Raw genomic sequence first — 24760 nt, forward strand, 5'->3', positions numbered from 1 at the left:
ACAGACTGGCCACCCAGGCCGGCAAGAAAGAATGTAATTATTTGATTTCACTTGAACTTGTTCTATTAGCAATATAGATTATTTGCTTTGAAATAAATATTCTACTTGAAAACATTTGATGGGTATATATCTGCATAAGGTCACCGCTACACGCACATATTGCTGTTATGCCAGTCATAATGAATTGTGCACTCAATGCTTAACCTTCAATTCCTTGCTGCATAAAGTTAAGGGGGGACGCGGGGATCAACTCTGGAAAAACGACCCAAAAATCACTTTTTAGAAAGTTGCAGATTTCGAATCTTTGACCCCTTTTCTATAAGTTTTCCAAGTATTTCCGCTGAAAACGACTGCTAAGTACCATAAATAAATATATACATAAGGCAATACAGCGAAAATTTCGTGAAAATCGGTGGAAAAGTCGCGGTTTTCGAGCGTCCCTAGCTCCGGAACGGCAGTACGCGGCGCGGCCATGCTGGTACCGTTGAAAAGCGCGCCTCTTCGCCTTTTGACTCCTCTCTTTCATTTCCTGATAGAGAGAAGAGAAAGCATAAAAAAAGCAAAAAGTCTGGAGGTCGCGGAGCTGCTTGTCGCGGCCGCCGATTGGCTTGCTCCGTCACGTGCGTTCTATGAGCCGCCCCATTGGCCGGGTCTGGAAGCGAGCTGCTGCGGCGTCTGCTTCTCCCGTTTCTTCGCGCGCTGGCTGCTGCCCTTTTGTTTACGTGTTAGATATTCGAGGTACGCCGCCGCTTCATCGCTTTATTCGGATTTTAGTTTTCTATTTCATTTTGTGGTTTCGAGCATGACTTGGCGGACGTGGACGACGAAATACGCGACCAAGCACTGCTTCGGCAGCCGCAAGCGCAAGCCGCCGAACATCCGAAGGATAAGTAGTCCTAGCAGAGTTGCGTCCGTGCGCAAGCTTAGACTGTCGACGCATTGCCGGGCAATTCGCAGGCTGTTGCAGCCTTGAGTTCCAGTGGTGATGATACCGAACTAATAACCGCCTTTTCCGATGCTTCCGGGCCTGCAACGCCCTGTAAATGCTCCGCGACGTACCCCGATTGTGCCACCACCGTCACCGAGATGAACGACGAAAGTGCGGTCCAAGCGCGAGCGTCTGCGGCCGTGAAGACGAACCGTGCATCAGCAACGGTCGCACCATGCAGTCGCATCTTGAGTCACAATTCACTTGTCGGAGGTGTTGAATATGACCGCCGCCACTGTCCGCGCGTCACTTGGTTCTGTGCCGGCAACCGAACGGAAGATAGGGTTTACGGCTGGAGGAGCATGCTCGGTGGCGACGGACTCGAGCGAGTCGAGCAGCTGAGAAAGATGCCTTGCGCAAGAAGAGGGCACAAAAAGCACATGAAAGCGAGCATAAAAGATCCAAGAAGCCAAGAGATCAACCTGACACCTGTACCTACAAGGCCGGTAGCTTCTAGTCGAATAAACATGGCCCAAAACTTCAAACACCTTTTTCTCAGAACTTTTTTCTACCACCAAGGTCAACTTGCAAAGCCAATATCTCAGCCACCGTTATGAATATTTTTACACCGTTTGTTTTGTTACACTCATTGTGCACCACTGCACACAGTGACATGTTTTCTTTTCAAAATAGTTGCTTCAATAATTTGTTATCTTTTGTTTTCACAGTCGAGATTTTCATGCAACTGAAGTAGCTGTAAAAGAATGAAAATATAAAAAAATTCTGTTAGGCAAAAAAAATTACAGGAATGTCACTGTGTGGAGGATACATATAGGAGTGATATCAATGTTTGTTTGAACTCCTAGCACCTATATACAGGTGTGCAGGCATTTTGCAAAAATGAAAGCAGAACAATTTTGTAAACAAAAAAGTACTTCAGATATTGCAGCCATATTTTCACCATATTTTCACAGTTTTGTTTATGTGGTATTATTAACATCTGTGCAAAATTTAATCAAAATCGGATGCTAAATAAAAAAGTTAGCTTTGATCCCCATATCCCCCCTTAACCATTTATGCACAACCTTTCTGCACACGGTGAGAACTTCATCGCTGAGCACATCATGTAAGGTTATATTTTGTTTGGAATGTTTACAAGCAACAATTATTAAATTAATAATATACAGGTTTGATGCCTCACTCATATTTGGTGGCTTAATACATGTATAAAAAAATATGAAAAGGCATTTTGTGCATCGAAGCACACTTAAAATTTGCAGAATGACAAAAAAGCAATATAACATGCGCAAGCAAATGCAAGCAGCACTCGGGAGCCTCACGTGCGTTCGACCGTCCTATTCGTACCGCTTCCTCGTGTGAGCTGTTCGAAAACCTCGTCTTTCATCTCGTGGATTTGTGGTTTGATGTGTGGAGCAGCCGTGTCAACACCGCAGAATGCCGAGGGTCTGCTGTGCGCATGTGAAAACGGCAGGCAGCGGTAGTCTTTTTTTCGTGTACTTGTTCACGCTGTAGTTTTGCGCACAGGTGCCGTTTGACCGTAATTTGTCGTTTGTACGACGTTCTGAGCCAGATGTTAGGCCAATTCTGCCAGAATGAATTGAAATCCGCATCGTCTGAAGCGACGGCTGACGAAAAAAAATTCGCCGACATGAGACTTGTGGCGCCATCTCGTTTGCACCAAGGGAAGGAGTGCTCGGCTGCGATGAAACAACGGGACGTTGAAACCGCTGCGCATGTACTCGTAACAAGACGCTCCCTGCTTACAGAGGCATTTCAGTCACTGCACATGCCTGGCTTCAATCCTCACCCGTTGCTTCATCGCATCTATTCCCAATAATAGCTACTTGCGCGCATCAAGCACCTGCCGCACAAGAGTCGGCAGCTGACTTATGCTCACGCCGCCGGCCACACCTGCTCCGATGGCGTAGGTATAGGGAGGTCTACACGCGTCAATATCTTCAACGATTTCTACGTTCTGTTTTTTTTGTACAGTGTGTACTCACGGCACCTGTATTGTGCATTGGTAGCTCTCATATTTTCCGCGCTAGCAGCTACCCATCCAAGCGGGCGGAGCAAGCCGCTTTGCGCAGAACGCAGAGTAAATTCCTTACGTCGCCTGACATTGCATAGCCTGAGGCATAAGCGTCCTCATTCTGTTGAAACCAAACATGGCGAAGCGTTTGCGTGAGTGAATCACGCTGGGCGCACCGCCACGGATGCAACACTGTCAATGAGGCGTGCGCCTCTCGTCTCACTAACTCATTCGTGACAGGTGCGAGCTTGAGATCCGAGCCGCAGGAACCGCGTTTATATCTGGTTTCCACCTATGATGCCGCCCCTGATCTCTCAAGGCGAACGCGTGTACATGGAATGCACAGTGTAAACACCACTTTGCTGGTCCAGACTCCCTCGCCACCGCGTAGGGGAACTGCAGCGGCGGGTCGTCGGCATACACCTTTATCGTTCATGGTCGTTCAGTAGGCCGCTCATCCAAGTCGGAGTCATAATCTCCGCTCATGCTATCACGCTCACTAGAACTTTGCATTTTGCACTGCACAGCGCGAGGAAAACAAAACTGCGCAGCCAATCAGTTCGCTCCGCGGCTGCCAGGGTAGGTGTGACGTCAGATCCGCCGGCTTCTTGTCGGGGGCGCTTTGCGAGTGATGCGGTGGCCGCTCATAGAGTCAAAAATAAAGCCATCCGCTCAAAAGTAACGCGAATAATGACTATATACTATAACAATTGTGTCTTAGGAATGCAATTGTGGGGCTTTCTCTATATTCTTCGATTTTTATTCTGTATCCCTTTAACGTAGAACGCAGCACATTGGATAGTTCATGAGGTTTTGCTGAACCAGACAAGGCAGCGGACATTGAAAGTAGTCATTTGAGCATACGTCCCATGTTTCGACATGACGCGATTGCAATGCATTTTTTAAAAGAGGCAGAGATAAGATGATAAGATGTGCAGTGTTTCGAACAAGGATGACGGTGCCAATACAACAGATTCATGCGGCCGCCTAGAGTCGCATTTTTACTGGGATGCAGAAACTTATAATTGCATCTGCAAAAATACCTTATTTACTCGCATAATGATCACACATTTTTGTCAAAAAAATTGAAGCAAATTCAGGGGTGCTATCATTACACATGGCGGGCTTGCTGCGGAAACTGCGGCATTTGTCTTCACTGCTATCCTAATATGGCACATTTCCGCTAAGGGTGGGCGAATATCTTAGCTGCGTTAGAAGCGTCGGCGTGTGAATAGGGTACACTTCTCACGTATCAGTGTAAATGTGGCCACTATCGTTGCCATTCGCGAATTGTTGCGTGCCCACGAGTGCAGATGGGAAGAATCAAAAGGCGCCCTTTATGTTGTTGTTGACCAATACCATTATGAAGCCCACAAATAATAAAGCCGAGGCAAGTTTGGTTGTAGCTTTTCTTTTTTTTCATGGAAGTGCGGAAAGGAATGAAATGGGGCATCTGCTTAAGAATGTTGGGTGCGTGCGGACCACTTGGCATGTCTTTTAAGAGTCATCCACGTAGCATTAGACAGATGGTAAGCGCGATCATCATTAGCCAGACTTGGCACACGACATATTGCTGCAAGTTCAGGGTGCGCTCATTTCATGGGAAAGAAAACAAAATTGAATTTTGACGACAAAATTCAGGTGAGCGATCATTATGTGAATAAATACGGCATGCCAGTACAGTAAAACCTCGTTAAACCGTACCCGCTTAAACAGTAGTTTCGTTTTAAAAGTAGTCAAGTCAAATCCCCGACTCAGCGGCCATTGAACATAATGTGTTTCGTATCCGCATAAACTGTACCAGCTTACTGCGTACGCATCGGTTAAAACATTGCGTTTGAACTTTTCGTCGCGCAAACACGGCGCTGCGCCGTCTCCATCGGGCGGCTCGGCAGAACAACACGCCTCAGAGATCGGAACGGCCTCCAAGCGCCCTGTGCGTTTGCGCATGAAGCCACATCAACATCATTTCGACGCGGTGCCAGAGAGCATTATGGCGTCGTGCAAGCGAGGACTCGCGTTGTTCCGAAGCTTGGATAAAAAAGACGCCAGGTGCTCAGCATAGAAGAAAAATTAGACATCGTCCGTATTATCGAACGTGACACGAAGAAGTCTGCACTGACACGCAACAGGGATCTGCTGTTGACTACAGTGTGTGGCATTTGGAATGCGAAGAAGTTGCTCGGCAGCGCTGCTGCTACCGCGAAGATATGTCGGCTACGAGGTTCGACTTTTCGCCATCGTTGCCTCTGTTGTTGCCAAAGTGTCGACTAGCGACAGTGACGAGGACGACATGGAAAGCGATAGCACGGGCGATTCAGGCCCGACAGTGGCATAAGCTGCGCGTTGCGTCAGCCTCATGAATGCAATCGTCGCGACTACAATAGGGGCGCGATAACGTAACTCTATTCCAAATGAAAATTATTCCAAACTCCGGCACCTGTAATGAAAAAGGCGCCCTTGGGACTTCTGCAGCACTACTGCGCACGTGCACGCTGAATACGTAACGCCAACGAGGAATCTGCCATGCGAGTGTTTGCCGAGAAGAGGGGGCTGACTGAAAAGCTGGCACGCAGCTTCAGTAAGTTTGAGGGCGCTGTCGTCGGCGTGCTAGGCCGCCGCGGCATCAAACGAAAATAACGCTTTTGTCGCGCGAAGTGAATAAATACTGCATGTTTTTTCCCCTTTCATCGCACTCTCTCTGAATTCCGTTTTCGACAGGTAAGTGGGCGATCTCATGCTATTCGGTTAAACAGTACTACCGTGTAGTACGTACCTTTCCCGAGCTACCTTTCCCAACTACGGTTTAACGAGGTTTCACTGTATCGTCTGCTGCAATGCCTGCTGTCATAGATAGCTGCCAACCTTGAACACCTTTGCTCCGCCTAATGGTTGCCAGCTGTAAACAGACCGCACTGTCCAATAGAAATGCGCATGCGATCCGCCTGCGCAGATGAACGCTCGCCGTCTATGCGGCAAGCATCGGCGGTGTAACCAAGTTAATGAGCACAACAAAGAAAAATGATAGACACGAACTGCAAACAGAGGAGACCAATGAAAGCAGCCCCTTCAGTGATATGCGTGTGTGAGAAACTGGTTTCATTCGGACTCGCCCGACCACTCGATGTGTACTCGTATTTGGCTTCAGCTCTCGCTCGTGCTTTTTTGGTTTGTGACTGTTTTGTAATCTGATTGTATCAGAGTTTTTCTTGGATAAAAATGAGCAGGGACAGCAGCAGCAACAAACAACTCTGTGCCCAACTCACCCCAGTGGACTGCCTTGGGGGTGGCCTTCTGCGCTGCGCCATCCAGCGACCCCTGAAGCGCCCCCTCCTGCGGTCGGCCGCATAGGGGCTGCCCTTAACAGGCACCCCTTCTGGGCCAGTCACATTGGCAGCCTCGTTGCCCTGTAAGGACACCAGAAATACCTGTCACACACTTCTACTAGAACAGCGGGTGCACTTAATATCGCACATGCAGTTTGTAAAAGCAAAGTGTTTGCCACTATAAAAACAAGGTACCAGAGACAAAGCATGTTACTCGAAAGCTCTAGCCATGCCCACAGTACGGATAGAAAGGCATTTCACAGCAAGGACATGCTACCACTGACAAGACTTTGTGCCGGACTTTAGCAAGTGGAGTCTAGACTACCCCGATTACAGAGCCTTGCTGGACTTTTTCAAATCTATGCTTAAGACAGCCCTCCTCGAAATAAAAAGAAAGCCTAATAAGAACCTACATACTCAATGCTAATAAGGCAAGTAGGGCTGTAATTTGGACCCCTTGGTTATACATTATACTGGATAAATGCACTGTTTTGCATGGGACAGAAGACACCAAACACAGAGTGCAAATGAACAATTTGAGTTAATACATTTATACACGTGTGAACAAAATGATCAACAGAAAGATGAAGGTACAAGTATTACATTTACTTTGCATTCCCCAAAAGTAGGCAGTAGTATGATCAGCAGTTACCTTTACTATGTTCACTGCCATAAGTAATTTCTTCAGACAAAAGAGCTATTGAAGGCATGCTTATGCATTCTCCTGCACATGCAAGTGCCATGGTATATTCCTAACTTTTAGTTCAATCATGGTCATGACAGTAGTTTTATTAAAACTGTGGCGTACACATATATTGTGACACGTGATGGTACGTTACCTGGATGGTTTATCTGCAGGCAGTTATACCAATGCCCTTTTAGCCATGTACTAACAGATTGGTCAGAGTTTCAACACAATTTGTAATTACTGGACAGTCCCTCTAGACTAAGCAGAAGCAACCATTTTTTTTCTGAGAGAGAACCTCAATGAAAAGTTTTAGATGCTTAACTAGTACATTTTGCATATTTGCATTTGTCCATATTTGCAAGTTGTAAAGACAAGCAACGTATTCACAGTATAATGTTCACAAGGTAAAAAAAGTTTGCATGATATGAAACCTTGAAAAACCTAGTATATACTAAAGGACAAAAAACACTGCCACCTTAACAGTGAATCCTGTGCCAGCACTTAAAGGGACACTAAAGGTTAATATTAAGTCAACGTGGACTGTTGAAATACCATCCCAGAAACCTCGAAACACTTGTTTCGTGCGAAGAAGAGACATTTTAAGGGAAAATGCGTTCTGAAGCGTCCACGTACCTCTAACTCAATTAAATCCCCCGCCCTCCGATCGAGGAGTATTGACGTCATGGTCTCATAGTGACGTTGTGCCGTCGGTGAGTAAAACGGCTCCCGCAGACAGCGCTATCTATGGTGGCTCCATAACGGGGCTATGGCTTTTTTGCACAAAACGCAAACGTGCGGCCAGAAACAGAGCCAAGACAGAGACGACAGCAGCGTGAAAGCGGAACTATGGTGGCTAGCGGAAGGGAAAGCGCACGACGATAAGCTGGTTCTTTATTTTATGATGCCAACTTCGACGCTTGTTGCAATAGATGACCTTGACAACGACACATTAGCTTGTGATGCTGGGCTCGACTTCAGCGATTAAGCACTGATGAACGTGACCTGCAGTTGAGGGCTTGCGCTGCAGGGCGTCGTTGCGTACTACTACAACGACGGCGTGCTTTAAAAGGCACTTCACGCGACTTCAGTAAGTCGACGTTGAACTCGTAATTCTCTGGGCGAAAGTGCAGCGAGCACACAACGTGATTTTTCTGCTCTTTGCCAGTGCGCTGTGACAGAGGTACGGCACTTAACCACTTCGAACGGAGAGGTTCACTCATTGGCACACAGTGATAAGTAACGTTGGATTCGCCGCTGCAACTGCCCTTGGCCAAGTTCTGCGGACCGTTCGCGCATCCCACGACATCACATGGACGTGGCATTCTCGCTGCTTGTTCCAATGCAAGTTTCGCGAGCCAGCAGGACCACCGCAGCACGACTCAATAAAGAAACAACTGAAACTCCAAAGTGCGCGCGGGGCAAAGCCGAATGCGCATAGTCGAGCGAAAATGAAACCTTTCTATCACCCACGCTACTCAAGGGTAACGTAATTTTTTTTTTCCTTAGAACCGAATAGAAGTAGACAAGTAGCATTCTCTTCAGTCTTATAATCTAATGAAACAATCTTTTTAATACGAGTAGCTGAGTACTAGTGACATAAAATATGATGAGGAGTGCTTTCGTCATCAGACTAGTACCGGAATGTCACTGGGGGGTCTCAAATCGTGTCGTGCATTTACCTCAATTTCTCGGTTACTAAAGCTCTGTTCGCGATTATATTGACGCCTTAGACGTTCTAGAGCATTGCTTTATCACTTTAACTTGACTTTCTGGCAACCTTTAGTGTCCCTTTAAGATGGAGAGCAGGGGCCATATTCTGAAACATTCGCCTTCCGCAAAAGTCACATTCAATAAGCCAAGTGACTGCTTACCCGTGACGTCAGCGTGCACTACCAACGCGCGTTCTCGAACACTTCACATCGCATGAGAGATCGCGCCCGGCGAGTGCAGAGCGGCTCGGGTGTGTTGTTTTCGAGTGTAGTGGCCGCAGTACGGGTTCTGCGCACTGACTACATTGAGGCCTTTACTTGAGGCCTTACGACCTCAAGTAATATAAATTGAATAAGGAGGTGTGAAATGTTTTATTTTATATGTATCAACAAACACCACCGCGAAACAACGCGTGTAAACTACCACCTATCTTATCTCTACTACCCTCCACCACCAACCGAACGCCACGAGATGCCAAAAGACGTTCATTTATTCAATACATATTGAGAGCACCCATCGGCACCATGACATTAAAATGACGTGGGCCGGAACTACTAGATGGTGCTGTCTAATTTCCGGTTTTGCTAAAATCTCCAATCAGCGCGCGCCGTTGGCAGAAGCGTGGCCAGGGCAAAACTTTCGCGGAAGGCGAACGTTTCAGAATACGGCCCCAGAAGAGGCAGTAAGAAACAATAAACAATCGTTTCAAAGTGTGCACACACTGAACAACTTGACAGCATCATCACAACAGTGTGATGCTTTTAACAAATGGTATTTTGCTGACGAGTGCTGCTTTACTAACAATTTCAGCCTGTTTGTTACACAGCAATACTTGTGGCTGCTCGTTATAATCTATCCGCACATGCATGCCTAATAACTCCAACTTTTTGTAGATAGATTTGCACTAACACTATTATTTAAAGAATTCCAATGTGATGAAATCACTGGATACTAAATACACAAGCAACTCTGTTTCTTTGTTCATCCAGAAAAGCCTTAACACAATCCAGAAACAGTTGAACACGAGACATTAATGAAATCCATTTACTTATTCTGGTTTCCATCTACATTATGCAATGAAAGACCAGAACTGAACAGACGGCAAGACATGAGCCACATATTCCACAACAGCTCGGTGAACACACCGAATGCAAAAAAGCCCTACATTATATGCAGTGCACCTAATGTTGTCCTCTACAGGATTTGCTTCTTGCCTTTCAATCAGTGTGATCGCTTAATTTTCCACAGCCAAGGCTCTAGTTGGCAGCAAGCGACCTGCTATTTTGAGAATAAGCTGGAAGTGACTACAGAAGTTATGTGTTACTACAGGCGCACGCACACACACACACACACACACACACACACACACACACAAATGCTTGCTTCAAAATAACTGCAGTTCCAAGTTACTGCACTTTGATGACCCCTAATGAAATATCTGCCTGTTACAAGATGCTTCACATATCTGTTAAGCGTTTACCATTTCAGATAACAGCACCTGAACTGGTGACTTTTATTCTTCACCGTGCCTGCTTTGCTTATGAGCTATTACTCTGCATAACAATAGAGTATGTGTGCATGTACTTCACAAATTGTTGGTACCCACTACACGCACACTAATGACAGCCGTACAGAGTACTCGCCTTTTCACCGACGACGACGTCAAACTCAACGGTCTCTCCTTCACCCACGCTTCTGACAACTTTTAGAGGGTTGTTTTTCGTTATTGCAGTCTGCAAACAAAAACATGAGCATGCGTTACGTGTGTAGATTATTTTGATGGTTTTTGTTCACAAATTGCAACCACAAGCTCAATCGAGTGGCTGCAGACGCATACCTGATGAACAAAGATGTCTTCTTTTGTATCATTTCTGCAAGAGAAACAAATTAGGTGCATGAAATTGACCTGAGAATTAACGTTTTTTTTGTCTTACCTATTTATAAATCCGTATCCATTTTTCACGTTAAACCATTTCACTGTTCCCAAAACTCTTTCAGCTGAAAAGAAAAAAAGAAAAGCGAAACGTACGACCGATTAGTATACAACATGCAACGAACGCACAAGCGTCGCATACCACAATTTTTGTTCTCTCCCTCATTAATCCCAACTGAATCTTGCTTCATTTTGTCCCTCAATTCTTCAGTGAAGCGAAGGCGCTGAGAAGTTTGTGGAAGCTGCCGCCATGTGATAAGGCGTGAAGTAGCCACGCCTTCCATAATATGAATTGAGTGCGCATGAGAAAGTGTTCACAGCTTGAACTATCAACATCGCCGGCACATTTGGAGCGAAGCTTAACATGCTTGCTGTGCAGAACAGCAAGTGCAAAACATACAGGCTGAAGGTATGCCACTAGCAGTTATACATGCTACACTTTTAGTCGGAACTCAAGCTGACATCAAAGAAAAAGCGTACGCACACAAGAGTTGCTAAGTAATCACAGAAGTGTTCGGTTAATTTGTTTAGTTAGAGCTTTATTAGTTACGTCTTCGCCAGTTCCACTAACTAAAACCCCTACAACAAATCACCTCTTATAGTTCTGAAAGCACGTGAAAAAAATTAATCACATTACGTAGCATGAGGCGGGTTATTTATAAAGATTCTGCTCGTAGCGTGCATCAGCTAGGCCTAAAAACACACACCGCAGCTAGGCTTAAGCATTCTAAGTTTGTACGCGCGCGGACGTTCCCACTAGCGAAAATGCTTAGGTCGGTGCATGCGAGAACCACAAGCCATTCTCGTTACTTGCAATCCGTGCAGTCGCCAACGTGTCCGCAGCGTAGTGGCGCGTGTCAATCAAGAGCGTGCGACCGCTAATCATGCATTTGCGGTGTGCGAGAAGCCTTCTGAGCAAAACGCGCATCGGATTCGTTATGTACTGTACATTACCGAGCACTTCCTTTTTCTTTCTTGAAACTGGTTCCTCTGAACCGATCTCGGTCTCGGCCATGATTTTAAGCGTTCCCGTCCTACGATGTTATTCACACTATACCGGCCTCCTTCCGCCAGCGCCGATGGAACGACTCCCGTCCTTTACTTTGTTCTCCCTCCCCAGTTCTAACCGTGCATGCTGCACATAGAACGCCGGTCAGCTTCTGCATGATTGGCCCAAAGAACCATGACGTAGGGGCAAAACAGAAACAGAAAAGTATGCACGTTTCTCATTCGTTCGTCAGTCACTGGCCGCATTCCCGTATCTGACCGAGTAAAAGCAGAAACCGAAACCGACCATTCTGCATATGCCTTACTTTTTAAAATACTTGAAGTGAATAATAAAATCAATCTATATCAAAAATATTACTTTATAAATGCATGTTTTAGAGTTTATTTTAATTTTTTAGCCTTTATTATTTTGAGAAGTTTGTGGCACAGCTTCGTGTCACCTTTTACATAGAGCAGTGCTTCCGAAAACGTGGAGCGAAAGCGCAGCTATCCCTTTTCCACTAGCAGCCGGACGAGTCACATGTAAGTTTTCAATGGGGCGCTCCATATGCAGCTGATATTTCACGTAATGTTAAATAGCAGCCTTCTTTTGGTGTTTCTGGCCATTTGCATTCGCTTGCTTCACTCGCACGTGCGTGTTGCACGCGGTTTGGGTGCGTTTTGAGGAATATACAGGTTATGTAAAATTAGGCCTAGGGGATGTCTCGCGCCATGACAATTTCTTGCGCCTATTTAGGAGATCCGGGTGTTCATTTAGTGCATGTGCACTTTAAAAAAAGCTTGGCTGTTTCTCCCATATATGTAGTGAACAGCGCAAACGATTGTCGAACTGACGTTTCGGCGGTGGCTTGTTTCGATTCCCGCCGCCTTGCTCTGCGAAAAGTGGCCGTTCATTTCGCCGGCTGGCCGTGTTTGTGACTGGCGCCGTCTTTTGTCAACGCTGCACCACAGACTTACCGACGTGTGGAGGACTAAGGTTAGGCCTAATGAGTTTTTACTGTCGGTTTCGTTTGCTTTCAATGTCGTCCCGGAGTCCGATATGACATCGTTTGGTCGACTTCTTTCATCCCATTGTTGCTAGTAGCCATGCGCGAATGAGCAGGCGCGTGGACGCCGTGTGACGGCCCTCTGTGCTGTCTCGTGCTCGAGCCGGCAGCATCTGGTATCGGCCTCGCGTTCGCTGCGCTGTGTCGCCGTCGTGTTCTAACGTGCTTGCGACTCTGGGAACGCATTGTTTATTGTATTTTTTTCCAGCCTGCACGAGGGCAGCTCTTTGTCTCAGCTTCCACCGAGACCTTTTTCACCGCTGCCACCCGGGACTAGGGCAGCAGGGGCGCGTCCCGGACCGCGGTTTGGCTTGGTCTCGGTCTTCCCTGTGCTTGTGTGCTGTGGTTAGCATTTACTTTGTTGCTACAGCGTGACGGTGCTATGCAGTGCATCTTATGGCTTAGGAGCCTTGCAAGCCTATGGCGACGACCCAGTTTGACCTCCATCAGCCCTATCTGCCAGAAGTGTTCATTGTATTGGGGATGGGAATGAATGGTTTCTTCAAAGCCAGCGCCATGCTTCCGTGGTACAACGCTTATCGCCAGGCGTGTTCATTTGACACGTGCGTAGACCTGCCCGTCGTGGCCGCCCTTCTTTCGGCTTGCGCCAAATTCTTGCGTTCATAGTATCGTGAACATCTGTCTTGAAGTGCGTTTTATAGTTTCCTTTCGGTGTTATCGGCGATTGATAATACCCTCTTCTGCAGAACTAGTCGGCTCCGTGCATGCATATGATCTGGGCCTCGGTAAACAGTTCCGTACAGTGCAAGCTGTTGGTAGCTCGTGGTGTGTTATGGGCTCAGTCTGCGCATTCACGTTCATCTGCACTTGCGTTGTGGTCGGTGCGTTCTACCGCGTTGACCGCAATGCCTTGTTCGCGAGCGATCAAGGCCGGCTCGTCGGCCGAACGGTTCTCGCACGTGGCTGCATTATGTGGAAAACGCTGTTAAATAGTTTTTTCTCCCAATATTTTGCGTGCGTTTTTAACACTGCCCGAGATTTCGCAACCTTTTCACTATTTGGTATGTCATTCCATTATATTGCATGATTGACAGCTGTGTCAGTACCTAATTGGGTGCACAACTTAAATTCATCACTGGAAGCCTTATACATCCGTGTGCAGTTATGTGCATGACTGTTGGAACCTTGATGTGCTATTATTGTCATAATAATCTGCATCCTTGTGGCTTTGTTGTTGAAGTGTTGCTCTAACTGCAGTGGCACTGAGGGAGCATCATGGATGACACAGAGCAGTACCAGGCAGCAGGGTCTGGTGCCTCCCAGACGTACCCTGTGCAATGCTCTTCCCTTCGCAAGAACGGATTCGTCATGCTCAAGGGCAGGCCCTGCCGCATTGTAGAGATGACCACATCCAAGACTGGCAAGCATGGCCACGCCAAGGTATTTGACCATCTACTGTGAGCAGTACATTGAATTTACAGCAGTGCAGCTGTGGTTCTTGCCTGCCACAATTGTTACTGGCCAATATTCTTTGCATTTTGCCGTGATTTGCATAATTGTCTAGTCATTCAGAGCTGAAGACTTCCACATTGTGTGCATGAATAGTAGGCACAAGACTTGAAATGGCTTGCTTAAGTATATACACCAGTAAACAGACGTGCATGATTTATTCTTTGGCAACATGGAGTGGAAACCTGGGCAGATCGTAATAATCTTTATTGTAGCAAGACAATCTGCCCAGGTTTCCACTCCATGTTGCCAGAGAATAAATCATGCTCTTCTGTTTACTGGTGTATAAAGATTATAGACATGGCTGCATAAAGCAAGATGGAAAAAAACTTGAATGCAAATATTCAGTCAAGCTATATTAATGTGGCTCATTAGGCTTTGAACGCATTTTCTAAACAGTTTTCATAAGAGTATTACATAAACACGCGACAAGACTGGCATTGCCACTTTTGGAGTTCCTCCACACTGGGTGCCTGTGGTATCATGTTTGGACAACGCCTGCTTGTGAATAAAATTTTCTTAATTGGGGGTTATTTTGCACAATACAGGAACCAAGCACTCAATTTAGGGCTTTGAACTCTGCATATAAATTGGACACTACAATGCTTTTGGCCTAAGCTTTTTTTTTCACCTAGCTCGAGCAATGGTTCAGGACCCCTTTAAGAGTACTGACACAAAAATTCTGTATCTCATTTTATGGTTTGTTCGAGTTGCACCAATTTTGTAATGACAGTACGGTGCCAGAATTCCTCTTTGAAAAATTGCCTCAATTTATGGTTTATTCAAGTTGCACCAATTTTTCATGACAGTACGATGCCAGAATTCCTTTGTTCTGTAGGGTGCGTTGTCAAGAGCACCTTCTTGCGTGGTGAAAATCAAAGGTAGTAATTGTATTTTATTGCAAACCATTGACTCGCGTGCCAGCCTGGTTAATGTGTAGTGGCAGAAACTGGCTAGCTTGCCATAAACTGCTGTGTCTTCTTACTGACCGAACCACATGCACCACATCTCAAATGGTGAAACTGTCATTGAGGTGCACCAGTGCGAAGCATGTTTTGTATATGTAATGCCCTGCTGTGCACCATGTAGAATAAGAGCAGTCATGTTTTGCTCAAGTAAGGGTATGATCCTCATTAAGATGTAGTGCTGTGTAGTCAAACCTTGTTACACTGAAATACTTCATATAACGAGACAAGTGAAATTCCCCTTGAGATTCTTATATTCATAGTGCAGTACATGAAATAATGAACTTTGTCATAACGAGGTCTTACTGATTAGCAAGAAATGTGTGCCTCCTAGCTGCCCCAAAATGTCTGCCGCAGTGGCATAAAATAAACTCAGAATTTTTGCAGTAAATCCCTTGGTTGTGGTGGCCTACTATGAAAATATTGTGAGCTTTAAAGATGGTTAGTTGTTGAAATATTATTTTGGTTGCACTTCAGTATCTGCAGATTCTATGTGTGAAAGTGGTAGCAATTTTTTAATATGGTTTTCATATTGTGTATGTGTGAAACTAGAAATTGCTGCTGCCATTGCAGAAACCAAGCTCACAGTGATGAGTTCATTTCAATCACGATGGTCTTCTGAAAATGGTATGAGGACACAGATTGAATCTGAGTGAGCTTGGGTTAAGTGTGAAGGCAGGTCTTGCCATAGCAAACTTGCAATTATTTTTTAGTAGCCCAGAAGGCGAAACACTTGGTTTCTAGCTTGTCACTGTAACTGAAGGTACCATGCTGGTAGAGGTTCAACTTGGGGCTGGCAGTTGCTGGAGCAGCGTTAGCATTATTTTGGGTTTTCATTCTTGCCTGTCAATTTGATGGGTAAGTTCCAACTTCCTTGATTGGTTTGGCCCCTGGCACTATTTCGCAGCTGTAAGAAATTGAACCAGGGTGTCTATCAACCGGGAAAACCGGTAATTCTCAGGGATTTTGAGTAGTCTGGAAAAACTCGGGGAATTTGTCTCTATCAGGGAAAATTAGCTGTAATTTTATTGAAAGGGTTGAAAGTCGCGGTAATGCTGGCTTGAGCAACAGGCAGGAATCGTAATGAATCTTCTTTGACGTCCTGTCGTCGGCTGGAGGAGTTGCCAGTGTACAGTTGATGTCCGACTTTGTGGATTTCCGATAATTTGGATGGCTTGACGGCAACACCACGTGCCCCATAGAGTCAATGTGTCAGATTGTCTGAAATTTCGGACGCAACGACTCTTCGCCGTCCGATTTTGCAGATGTTTTGCCATGACCGCAGGTCCGAAACGGCATTAACGCCACCACTGCTGCCGTTTTGATTACCTCGCCGCCTCAAATCAGCGCTCTGGCACACAGATCCACTGGCAGCTGTAGCCACCATTGCGGCAATGCTAGGCTTAGCTGCGTCGACGTTCGCTGCGAAGCTTCTTGTTGTTGGGTGCTGTGTTTTTTATCGAAAGAATTCGCTGCTGCCAGGATTGGCACGGACTCCGCCTTTGCGGTCCTTGCGATTGGATTAGAAGTTTCGAACGCATGGTGCATTGTATAATGCCAGTTCCCGAAAGTCAGCTTCGCCTCTATACAGATATGTTACTTGGTGAAGCATACGCAGAAGTATTGCAGTGAAGCATAACAAGCCTGGGCAGAGGCTATTGCCATGGGACATAGTATGTATTCCTTAATTATACGTGCATGCACCCGGTATTTCCTCTCACAGTACGAGCACAGATATTCCTAATACAGTCGACTGAATTTTCGGACATGCCTGATATTTCGGACGTCTTCGCGGCACCGCCACGAGCCCCATAGAATCAATGTATAAGGACATCTGAAGTTTCGGACGCTCCAACCCCCCGCCGTCCAATTTTCCCGACTTTTTGACGCAACGGAAGGTCCTTTGGCTCCTTGTGCAGCGCCCTTGCAAAGGAAATCGACTTGCAGCCGAAGCGTATCACTGCTTTGAACGACAACTAGCCGAATCTAGCAGTCGCACGCCGATTTAGTCTGGCCACGCTGGCTATGTTCATCGCCGCAAATGGCCGTACTTCCGCTTACGGCGGAATTTCCGGAGCGGCACTATTTCGTTTGCGTAGGCCACGTTGTGGCTAGCACGACCTACTAGCGCTACTAGGTCGTGGTGGCTAGCGTGGTGTGTGGTTGTACTGTTAAGTGTGCACTGCGACGCTAGGCCTAGGTGCTTCGACGCTCGTCAGCGAACTCCACTGTTCGCAACTTGAGGATTTCGCTTGCCTTCGATGGCCCCCACTCCGTCTTCGTCGTCCTCGCCGATGGCATCGAAGCACGGAAAGCAGTACCGTACCCACGGAAATAACTTTTGAACAGTTTGTTGACGCTGACGAGCTCAACTTCTGTGCAGGACTGACTGACAAGGGAATAGTCCGTCAGGTTGTGGGGGATTCAGAAGACTCCGATGTTGAAAATGAGGAGCCAATGCCTGCGCCGCCTACAAGCGCCGAGTTGACATGAGCACTGTTTACTTTTCCATTGGTGTACAGTGCTGACATGACCCTTGCTCAGATCGAGGCGCATATGATCGCATGCAACCGGAACGCCGTCCAAACAACAATCAACAAGTTCTTCAAGCCACTGCAGCAATAACACTGGCTGCCCGACGATGCACATGTACATAATAAACTGGCAGTCAGCTGCATACAGTTTTCGAACGCCTCTTTTTATAGCACCTTCATTGATGCTTTGGCAGGGTTTCGGAAGATTGGTACTTCGCGCTTTACCTCTAGATCAGAGAAAAAAAGGTGCTGTTTTTTGCGTGCATTCATTTTTTTTTTTTTTGGACTGCCTGAATTTTCGTACGTTTTTGCGTTCCCTAGAGGGTCTGAAAAATCGGTCGTTGACTGTACGTGTACCGACAGGCCTTCAGAGCGTTTTCGAATGTGCCTGTGGCGGTTTGAGCCCTTAAGGGCAGTAAATGACCAGCATTTATTTTTTTCCAACTGGACAAATTTTTGGACGTTTTTGCGGCCCCTAAGAAGTTCAATAACTCGGGCGTGGACTGTGCAACTGACCAAGAAGATGCTTCAAATCGTCTGTGGGGGGAACGAGTGGCGGAAGGAGTACAAGAGCAGAAAGGACGAACGCATTCAGGAATGAACTGGAAAGGAAGCATGCTGTCGCCATTTTGAAGGAGGTAGAGCTCAAAAAAGTGTTGGCTGATGCCGAGATGGAAGTGTCCCTCATCCAAACCAAAATTAACTCTTTAAAGCTGTTAAACACAACACTGAGGCGTTGTGCGCAGGCCGAGACTGTCAGGACAGTTGAGGTTGACTTACGAGCTGTTGAGAGAGAATCTCATTTGTGACAAAGTTCGGGCCTCATACCACTGAACTTGCTATCAGTTGATAGAAATAGCTCATATTCGAAAATATTTGCTTCTGTATGCATCTCCTTTTTTATTCGTATTTGAGAATGTCTGACTCGATTTTCAATTTTTTTTCGATAACATTTTATTTGTTGTGCATTTTACTAACCCCTGCCTTCTATTCTCTTTTTGAATAACATACACTACTCCTTAGTATTCAGATTGGATTAAGCCGGGTTTTAAAAAAAATTTTTGATATGCTTACTAGAGTGTGACAGCAATGGGCGATATGGTTTCAGCTTGTCTTGACAAAAAACATTGTTCTGCATCACTGAGGGAATTTCGCAAAGGCACTCAGGAAAAACCTGGAAAACTCAGGTAATTTGGAAATGTCAACTTGGTAGACACCCTGTGAACACCAGGATACAGAAGATGGCATCACTTCAGCTACAGCTGAAATTCGCATGATACATTGGCCATTCAGTTGTGCTGTCATTCTTAACCCCTTCATGTGCTATGTGCCCAATTGTGCCGTGAATATAGTACATCAAAATCAAAAGCACTGACAAAGGCTATTTAAACCAGTTCAGTACAGCAAACTGTCCTTCCCTGTGGCCACATGCCCCATGGTGCTATGAACATGCCTGGATGGCGCACGCGTAGACTGTCAGGAGGTGGAAGAAATGGGCTCCCTGGCTCATGAGACAGAAATCGGTTGTTAGAATGCAGGTCTTTGGTGCCCATTTCGCGTCGCCGTAGCCAGGGCCAGCACGCATCTCTAGCTGCGTGAGATACTGGCACCATCTCTCGCGCACGGTGCGAGCCTTGCTCTCTTCGCTTCTCCAATGCCACCCCTTTGTGGCAGCAATTAGAGCGCCGGCTCGGTGGCGGTTGGTGCAGCTCTTTGGAGCCCGTTGCGCGTCGCCGTTGTGCCTCGCTGTAACCAGCTCCGTAGCCAGGGCCAGCGCGTATCTCTAGCTGCGCATGGTTCAGCCTTGCTCTCTTCGCTTCTCCAATGCCGCCCCTGTGCGGCAGCAATCAAAGTGCCAGTTCAGTGGTGGTTGATCTCTATGTGCTGCTGCCCAAGCCAAAACTCATCACCACCGTTCGCCATTGCGTGTGCCCCTCCCCCTTCCTCCATGACAGAGAGCGCGTGGCATTCTCCGGTTGCTGAAGCGCCGGCTCACTATCAACAGCTCACGGTACCCGCTTCCCAAGCCAAAACGCAGAGCCACCTTCAGTTCACTCGCTAGCAGCGTTCACTCGCTAGCAGCGTCAGTCAGTCACTGCCATCTCTTTGCTGCGCAACTTTTTTATGCACCTACACGCTGCCTCCCACGAACTCCTGATAAGCGAGGCAGTTGCTCCAAACTACGCTCCGTTTGCGGCGGCTGGTGTGAAATGTTCCGCACAAGGCTGATTGTCCAAGGTTCACAAACGGTTGATATTATAATCCGTCTGCCTATATAGATTATTCTCAGCCATTTCTGAGCCATGAGCAAGCCAACCCGTGGAAGTCCTTCGTCTGCCGCTGCTGCTAAATGAGCTGCCCGAGCAGAGGCCTAGCGCCGTTGCTGCCAGAATCCAGAGGTACACTATGCCGAACCAGGCATATATCCAACCATAGTTTCCTTCATGACAATCAAGAATTGGTAGTGCAGTGTTTCTTGAAGGAGTGTGTGAAGAATAAAAAGTGGTCTGGACTGTCTTGCTCGAATTCTTTGCCTCAATATATTGAAAAGCCGAAACAGCTGAAGAGCTGCACTCACATTTAGCATTGGGAAGTAATGTAGTCGTTGGCAATTTTTTTTTTAAATATTAATATCAACTTTCATCTACAGCTTGCGGTCTCCTCGCTATGCTCATATTGCACGTGCCAGCCAACCACTGAGTTTGAGCACTCCAAGTTACCATGGATATAGGGTGGCGTGCCTGCTCTGGCCCACTCCGTGTGCCGACGCATCGCTTCACGCCTCGCTGATCCCAGCTAGGGGAAGGCGAGACTATGCGCGCAGCAAGGGAGACCCTGGGTGAAACTCTCTAGAAGCAACAGAACATTTATTAAGCTCTGGTGTTCGATATAAACAAGTTTCAACAAGACGTCGGAATCTAAATCTAATCGCGACACAGTACATGGCCAAATGGTCGCCGGTGGCCGCTGAGTAAGATGCTGCCCATCCTTTGGCCAGTGCCTGCCATCATGTACCCACACAGCAGAGGAAATAAAAACAAAGAAACGGAACAGATGAGGGCAAGATAGGAAGGCTGCCCGTACCTGCCAGCGGCAGACAAAGGGGGCTGCCACCGGCGGAGAGGAACACGTAAGCACCTTCAGACGCTCCAATGTGGTCTCCTTGGGCCCAGTCTTGCGCGCACGTACCCAGAGCGCAGGCAGGGCCCAACTCCTGCCAAAATGTCGGCCAATGGTTGAAGCCCGTTGACCTTCCCGTGGGCGGAATGACAGCAGAGTGACAGTGTCTCAAAATGAAACATTACTGTCAAAATTCTGTTAGCCTACTTAGGCACGCTTTGCGAGATTTTTTGTAACTCTGGACTGGACGCGGAGCAACAGTGCTCCATGCATGCACCAGCATTTCTCCAGCACACGCTGTCACCTCTAGATGCCAACACATCCAGTGCCGAGCATGAAAGTGATAGTGTCTTGTATACCCAAAGGCAATAGATTGAGTTTTGCAAATCTGCGTCCAGCGCTGGATTTGTATGCTATGCCTGTTGGGTGACACCAAAACCAGTTTTCTTGAAGCAAGAGGTGCGTATTCTCGGACAATCTCAATCGCAGCCCGATACATAACACTCCATGCTGTGGCTGCCATCTCAAGTGCCATAAACAACTCGTCAGTGGGACGGGGATTTCCTTGCTCTTGCTGCATTTTTCTCATCGAGGCACACATCTGTCGCATGCTAGTAGCAACATGCGTGCCTCTTCGAATAGGTTAACAAACAAGCTGGCGGCGATGATGCATCTCCAGCGCTTGGCCATTTTTGTAAACAAAAATGGCGACGCATGCAAGTGAAATGTGGTATTTTGCATGATTTTAGTGCAAAGCCATAGCATTTGAGAAAATTTGGAGTCTGCTAACCTGGCGCAACCAAGTACAGTCGCCGACCGATTTTCCGGACTCCAAAAATTCGGACATGCTCAATTATTCGGTCTGCTTCGCGGCACTGCTATTCTCCCCATAGAGCATAATGTATAACAACTGCCGAAAGTTCAGACACCTTGCAACCCCTCGTCCGATTTTTCGGACACTCCTTGAGCCAACTCGATCGAGAGCACCATGCACCGACTCTGACCGGTGCGCGGTTAACTTGCTGAACGCCATTTTTGTTTGGAACGGAGCCTCCTTGCTGCCCCACGCAGTGGCGCTACTGCAAATCGCCGCTCATCATCGTTTCTGGCTGGTTCGATAGAGTGGCTCTACAGCAGTTCCGGTTACAGCTTAGTAAGCCATGTCAAGACAATCCAGCAGCTGATTTTTTTCGCGCAAGACACTGCGAGTAGGCCGCGTTTTTCGTTTGTGCGACTGGTGTCGGCATGGTGGTGTTTGCTTTGTGCGCTGTGTCGAGGTTTCGGTGATGCAACACGGCATACGGAAACATCGCTTCAAGTGTCTAATGGCGCCGACAGTGCCCGTGCAGACTGCGCTGGGGAATGCCGGCAAGCGGGTGCCGGGAGGCCTAAGATTTGTCGCCTTCTGATGTGCTCCCTACTGACGCGGAAAATGTTCTGCCAAGACCTGCGCAGTGGTGGCATTGCGATTCCGGACACCGTCTCATTTGACAGTTTCATAGGTGCTGACACTGCTGTATTGACATGCACAGAACTCTACGACGGCAAGATCATTCGTTAGGTTTCTGCTGCGCCGCCGGACGATGACTCAGAGTCGGAAGAAGACGCACCATGTGCTACGCTGCCGTCGCATGCGGAGCGTGTACAAGCAGTGACTGTGCTTTCAGCCGCCAATAGTGACCGTACGACCCTCTCCGAGATTCAGGCTTATCTGATTGCGCGTAAACGGAACAGCGTGCAGCGCATTCACGATTTCTTCCAAGGCTACTGCCGAGCCCGAATAAGTGCGTGGAAATAAAGGATTTCATTTTTTTTCTTAATCTGCTTTTTCGGACACCTGTTTATTTGGACATTTCCGCAGTCCCCATGAGGTCTGAATAAACGGTCGGCGACTGTACTGTATTGGCCAGGGATGCACAAATATTTCATTGTAGCATTTTGTTATCGCAGGCTTCAACTACTCTATTCGTATTCATTGTTTCAGATATTCGCAAACACCGAGTAAGTAATGCTGGTTTTCTGTGTGCTGATTTATAAACTCAAATTTTCACTGTCGCAACTGAATTATTGTAAGACTTTTCACTTCGTAAATCTCCATTACAATTTAGCGGCTTTGCAAAATTTGACAAATTTGTTGTGAATATATTGAAGTCAAAAAGATTATCCTGTTTAATATACTAATATAAGGATTACATGTGACAACCGTGAAGTAACATGATGCAAACAAGTCTGAAACAAAGACGGATTTGGGTTAATGGTCAGTGTTCGAATGGGTAGGGCATCAAGCTGCTGTGCTGAGGGAGCAAGGTTTGAAATCAACCATGGGATCATCTTGCGTTAGAGAGTATGTGGTAATGTGTGCATTCATGCCATTCTTCATTGAACCTCTTTCACACCGACATGGTTCACAGTAATGCAGGACTCAGTGGATGCTGCTGTTCAAAGCTCTTTCACGACGACTTTGATCACTCGGTGTGTGCCCTCTCCTACAAGTTTCTTTGACGCCAACTTGGTAACTACGATGGTTGATCCAGAAATAAGGTTCCCATCAATTTTAGAAATAGAAAACATTGTTTATTCTCACTAAAATTTACATCATTGGAAAGATGAAACTTTGCTCTAGTTTTCTGCATAATCGCCATCTTTATTTACCCATTTTTGCTGACTGCTCCAATTTCTGTGTCCCAATGTCGTGGAATTCTTCCGCCAACCCATTAAGGAAGCGTTTCACCTCTGCCTTCATCATTGCTTCAGAAGCGTTGGCCACTCAGATGTTCCTTTAACTTGGGGAGCAAGTGATAATCAGTAGGCGCGAGGTCAGGACTGTATGGTAGGTGGGGCATGACAGTACACCCAAAGCTTGTCAAAAGTTCCTGTGTTTGACGGGACACGCGAGGGCGGGCGTCTTGAAGCAGGGTTATACCGGCTGCCAGTCCACACCGGCGGTTCTGGATAGCTTGCCTGAGTTTTCTTATTGTTGCACACTGCGTTTATTGTTGGCCCACGTTCCACGAAATCAATCGGTAGTATCCCCTTACGATTCCAAAAAACGCTGGCCATAACTGGCGACTCTGGGTAATGCCACTGTTTGGTTTTTTGTTTCATTTCGGGAGTGAAATGAAACTCCTACGTTTTATCTCCCATAGCAATGGAGTCCAGCAGTCCTTCATTATCTTCTTGAAACTTTTGAAGAAACTGGCAAGCAGTCAAGGTGTTTCTCCTTGTAGTATGTCAATAGCTGCGGTTACCCATCGAGCACACTTGTGATACCCCAATTTGTCTGCCAAAGCTCTTTCCGCTGTACCGTAAGGATTCCCAGGAATCTGAGCAACAAGTACATGGACAGTGATCCTCCTGTTTTGAAGCCCTTCGCTTGGGACCATCTCGATGACCGCCTCCGAAACTAATGGTCTTCCACTCCGTTCTTCATTGTGGATTTCTGACCGGCACTAAACTCCCTGCACCACTTTCCGACAAGTTGAATGGACATGCACTTGTCGCCATACACCTCCGTCAGCTGACGAATATCCACTGGAGAGTCCCTTTGCTGTCCAAAAAAGAAAATTACGGAACGAATCTCGCACTTGGCGGGAGCAACAATGGGAACCTCCATATCGGACAGCTGCTGAGCAAAGAATGAGTACCTCAACCGGCGAGAAATCAAGATTGGGGAAACAGCCGCATGCAACAGTGTTGCCGGATTTCGCCTCGGACCTTCCCGTGAGGCTGGAGCTCTTTGAAAACATTATTTGTGGATCAACCCTTGCAGTTAGGGCCGCCCTGCAATGATGAAAAAAGGTCCCTTAAATTTCTTATACTCCATGGAATCTCACCCATACCAAGAGAGTTCCTCAGGGATAGCAACCTGATGCATTAGCAGGCTGTGCAACAAATGCCACCTTTCAATGAACGACTCGCCACCATGGGTAATTGGATAGGGCACTGAATGTGCAGCAAGGGAACATTTTTCCGTGTGCAC

General features: G+C 46.9%; 2 protein-coding genes across 3 annotated transcripts in view; one reads left to right on the plus strand and one right to left on the minus strand.

Annotated features, from left to right (window-relative positions):
• Nucleotides 1-11782, minus strand: part of LOC142575152 (uncharacterized) — a 60258-nt gene extending 48476 nt beyond the window's left edge. The window contains exons 1-5 of one of the 2 annotated variants that reach the window (XM_075684216.1): nucleotides 11593-11782; nucleotides 10640-10703; nucleotides 10543-10576; nucleotides 10349-10438; nucleotides 6248-6388 (exon numbers count right to left, since the gene is read on the minus strand). In XM_075684216.1, the coding sequence (XP_075540331.1) occupies nucleotides 6248-6388; nucleotides 10349-10438; nucleotides 10543-10576; nucleotides 10640-10703; nucleotides 11593-11653 (390 nt within the window). In that variant the 5' untranslated portion in view covers nucleotides 11654-11782. The remainder of the gene's footprint in view (nucleotides 1-6247; nucleotides 6389-10348; nucleotides 10439-10542; nucleotides 10577-10639; nucleotides 10704-11592) is intronic. The other variant, XM_075684217.1, reaches the window with a different exon arrangement.
• Nucleotides 11783-12062: 280 nt separating this feature from the next.
• eEF5 (eukaryotic translation elongation factor 5) overlaps nucleotides 12063-24760 on the plus strand; it is a 52504-nt gene continuing 39806 nt past the window's right edge. The window contains exons 1-2 of the mRNA XM_075684225.1: nucleotides 12063-12168; nucleotides 13911-14093. Coding sequence (XP_075540340.1) covers nucleotides 13929-14093 — 165 coding nt within the window. The 5' untranslated portion in view covers nucleotides 12063-12168; nucleotides 13911-13928. The remainder of the gene's footprint in view (nucleotides 12169-13910; nucleotides 14094-24760) is intronic.

Source organism: Dermacentor variabilis, chromosome 3 (genome assembly GCF_050947875.1).
Source record: "Dermacentor variabilis isolate Ectoservices chromosome 3, ASM5094787v1, whole genome shotgun sequence".
Lineage (NCBI taxonomy): Eukaryota > Metazoa > Arthropoda > Arachnida > Ixodida > Ixodidae > Dermacentor > Dermacentor variabilis.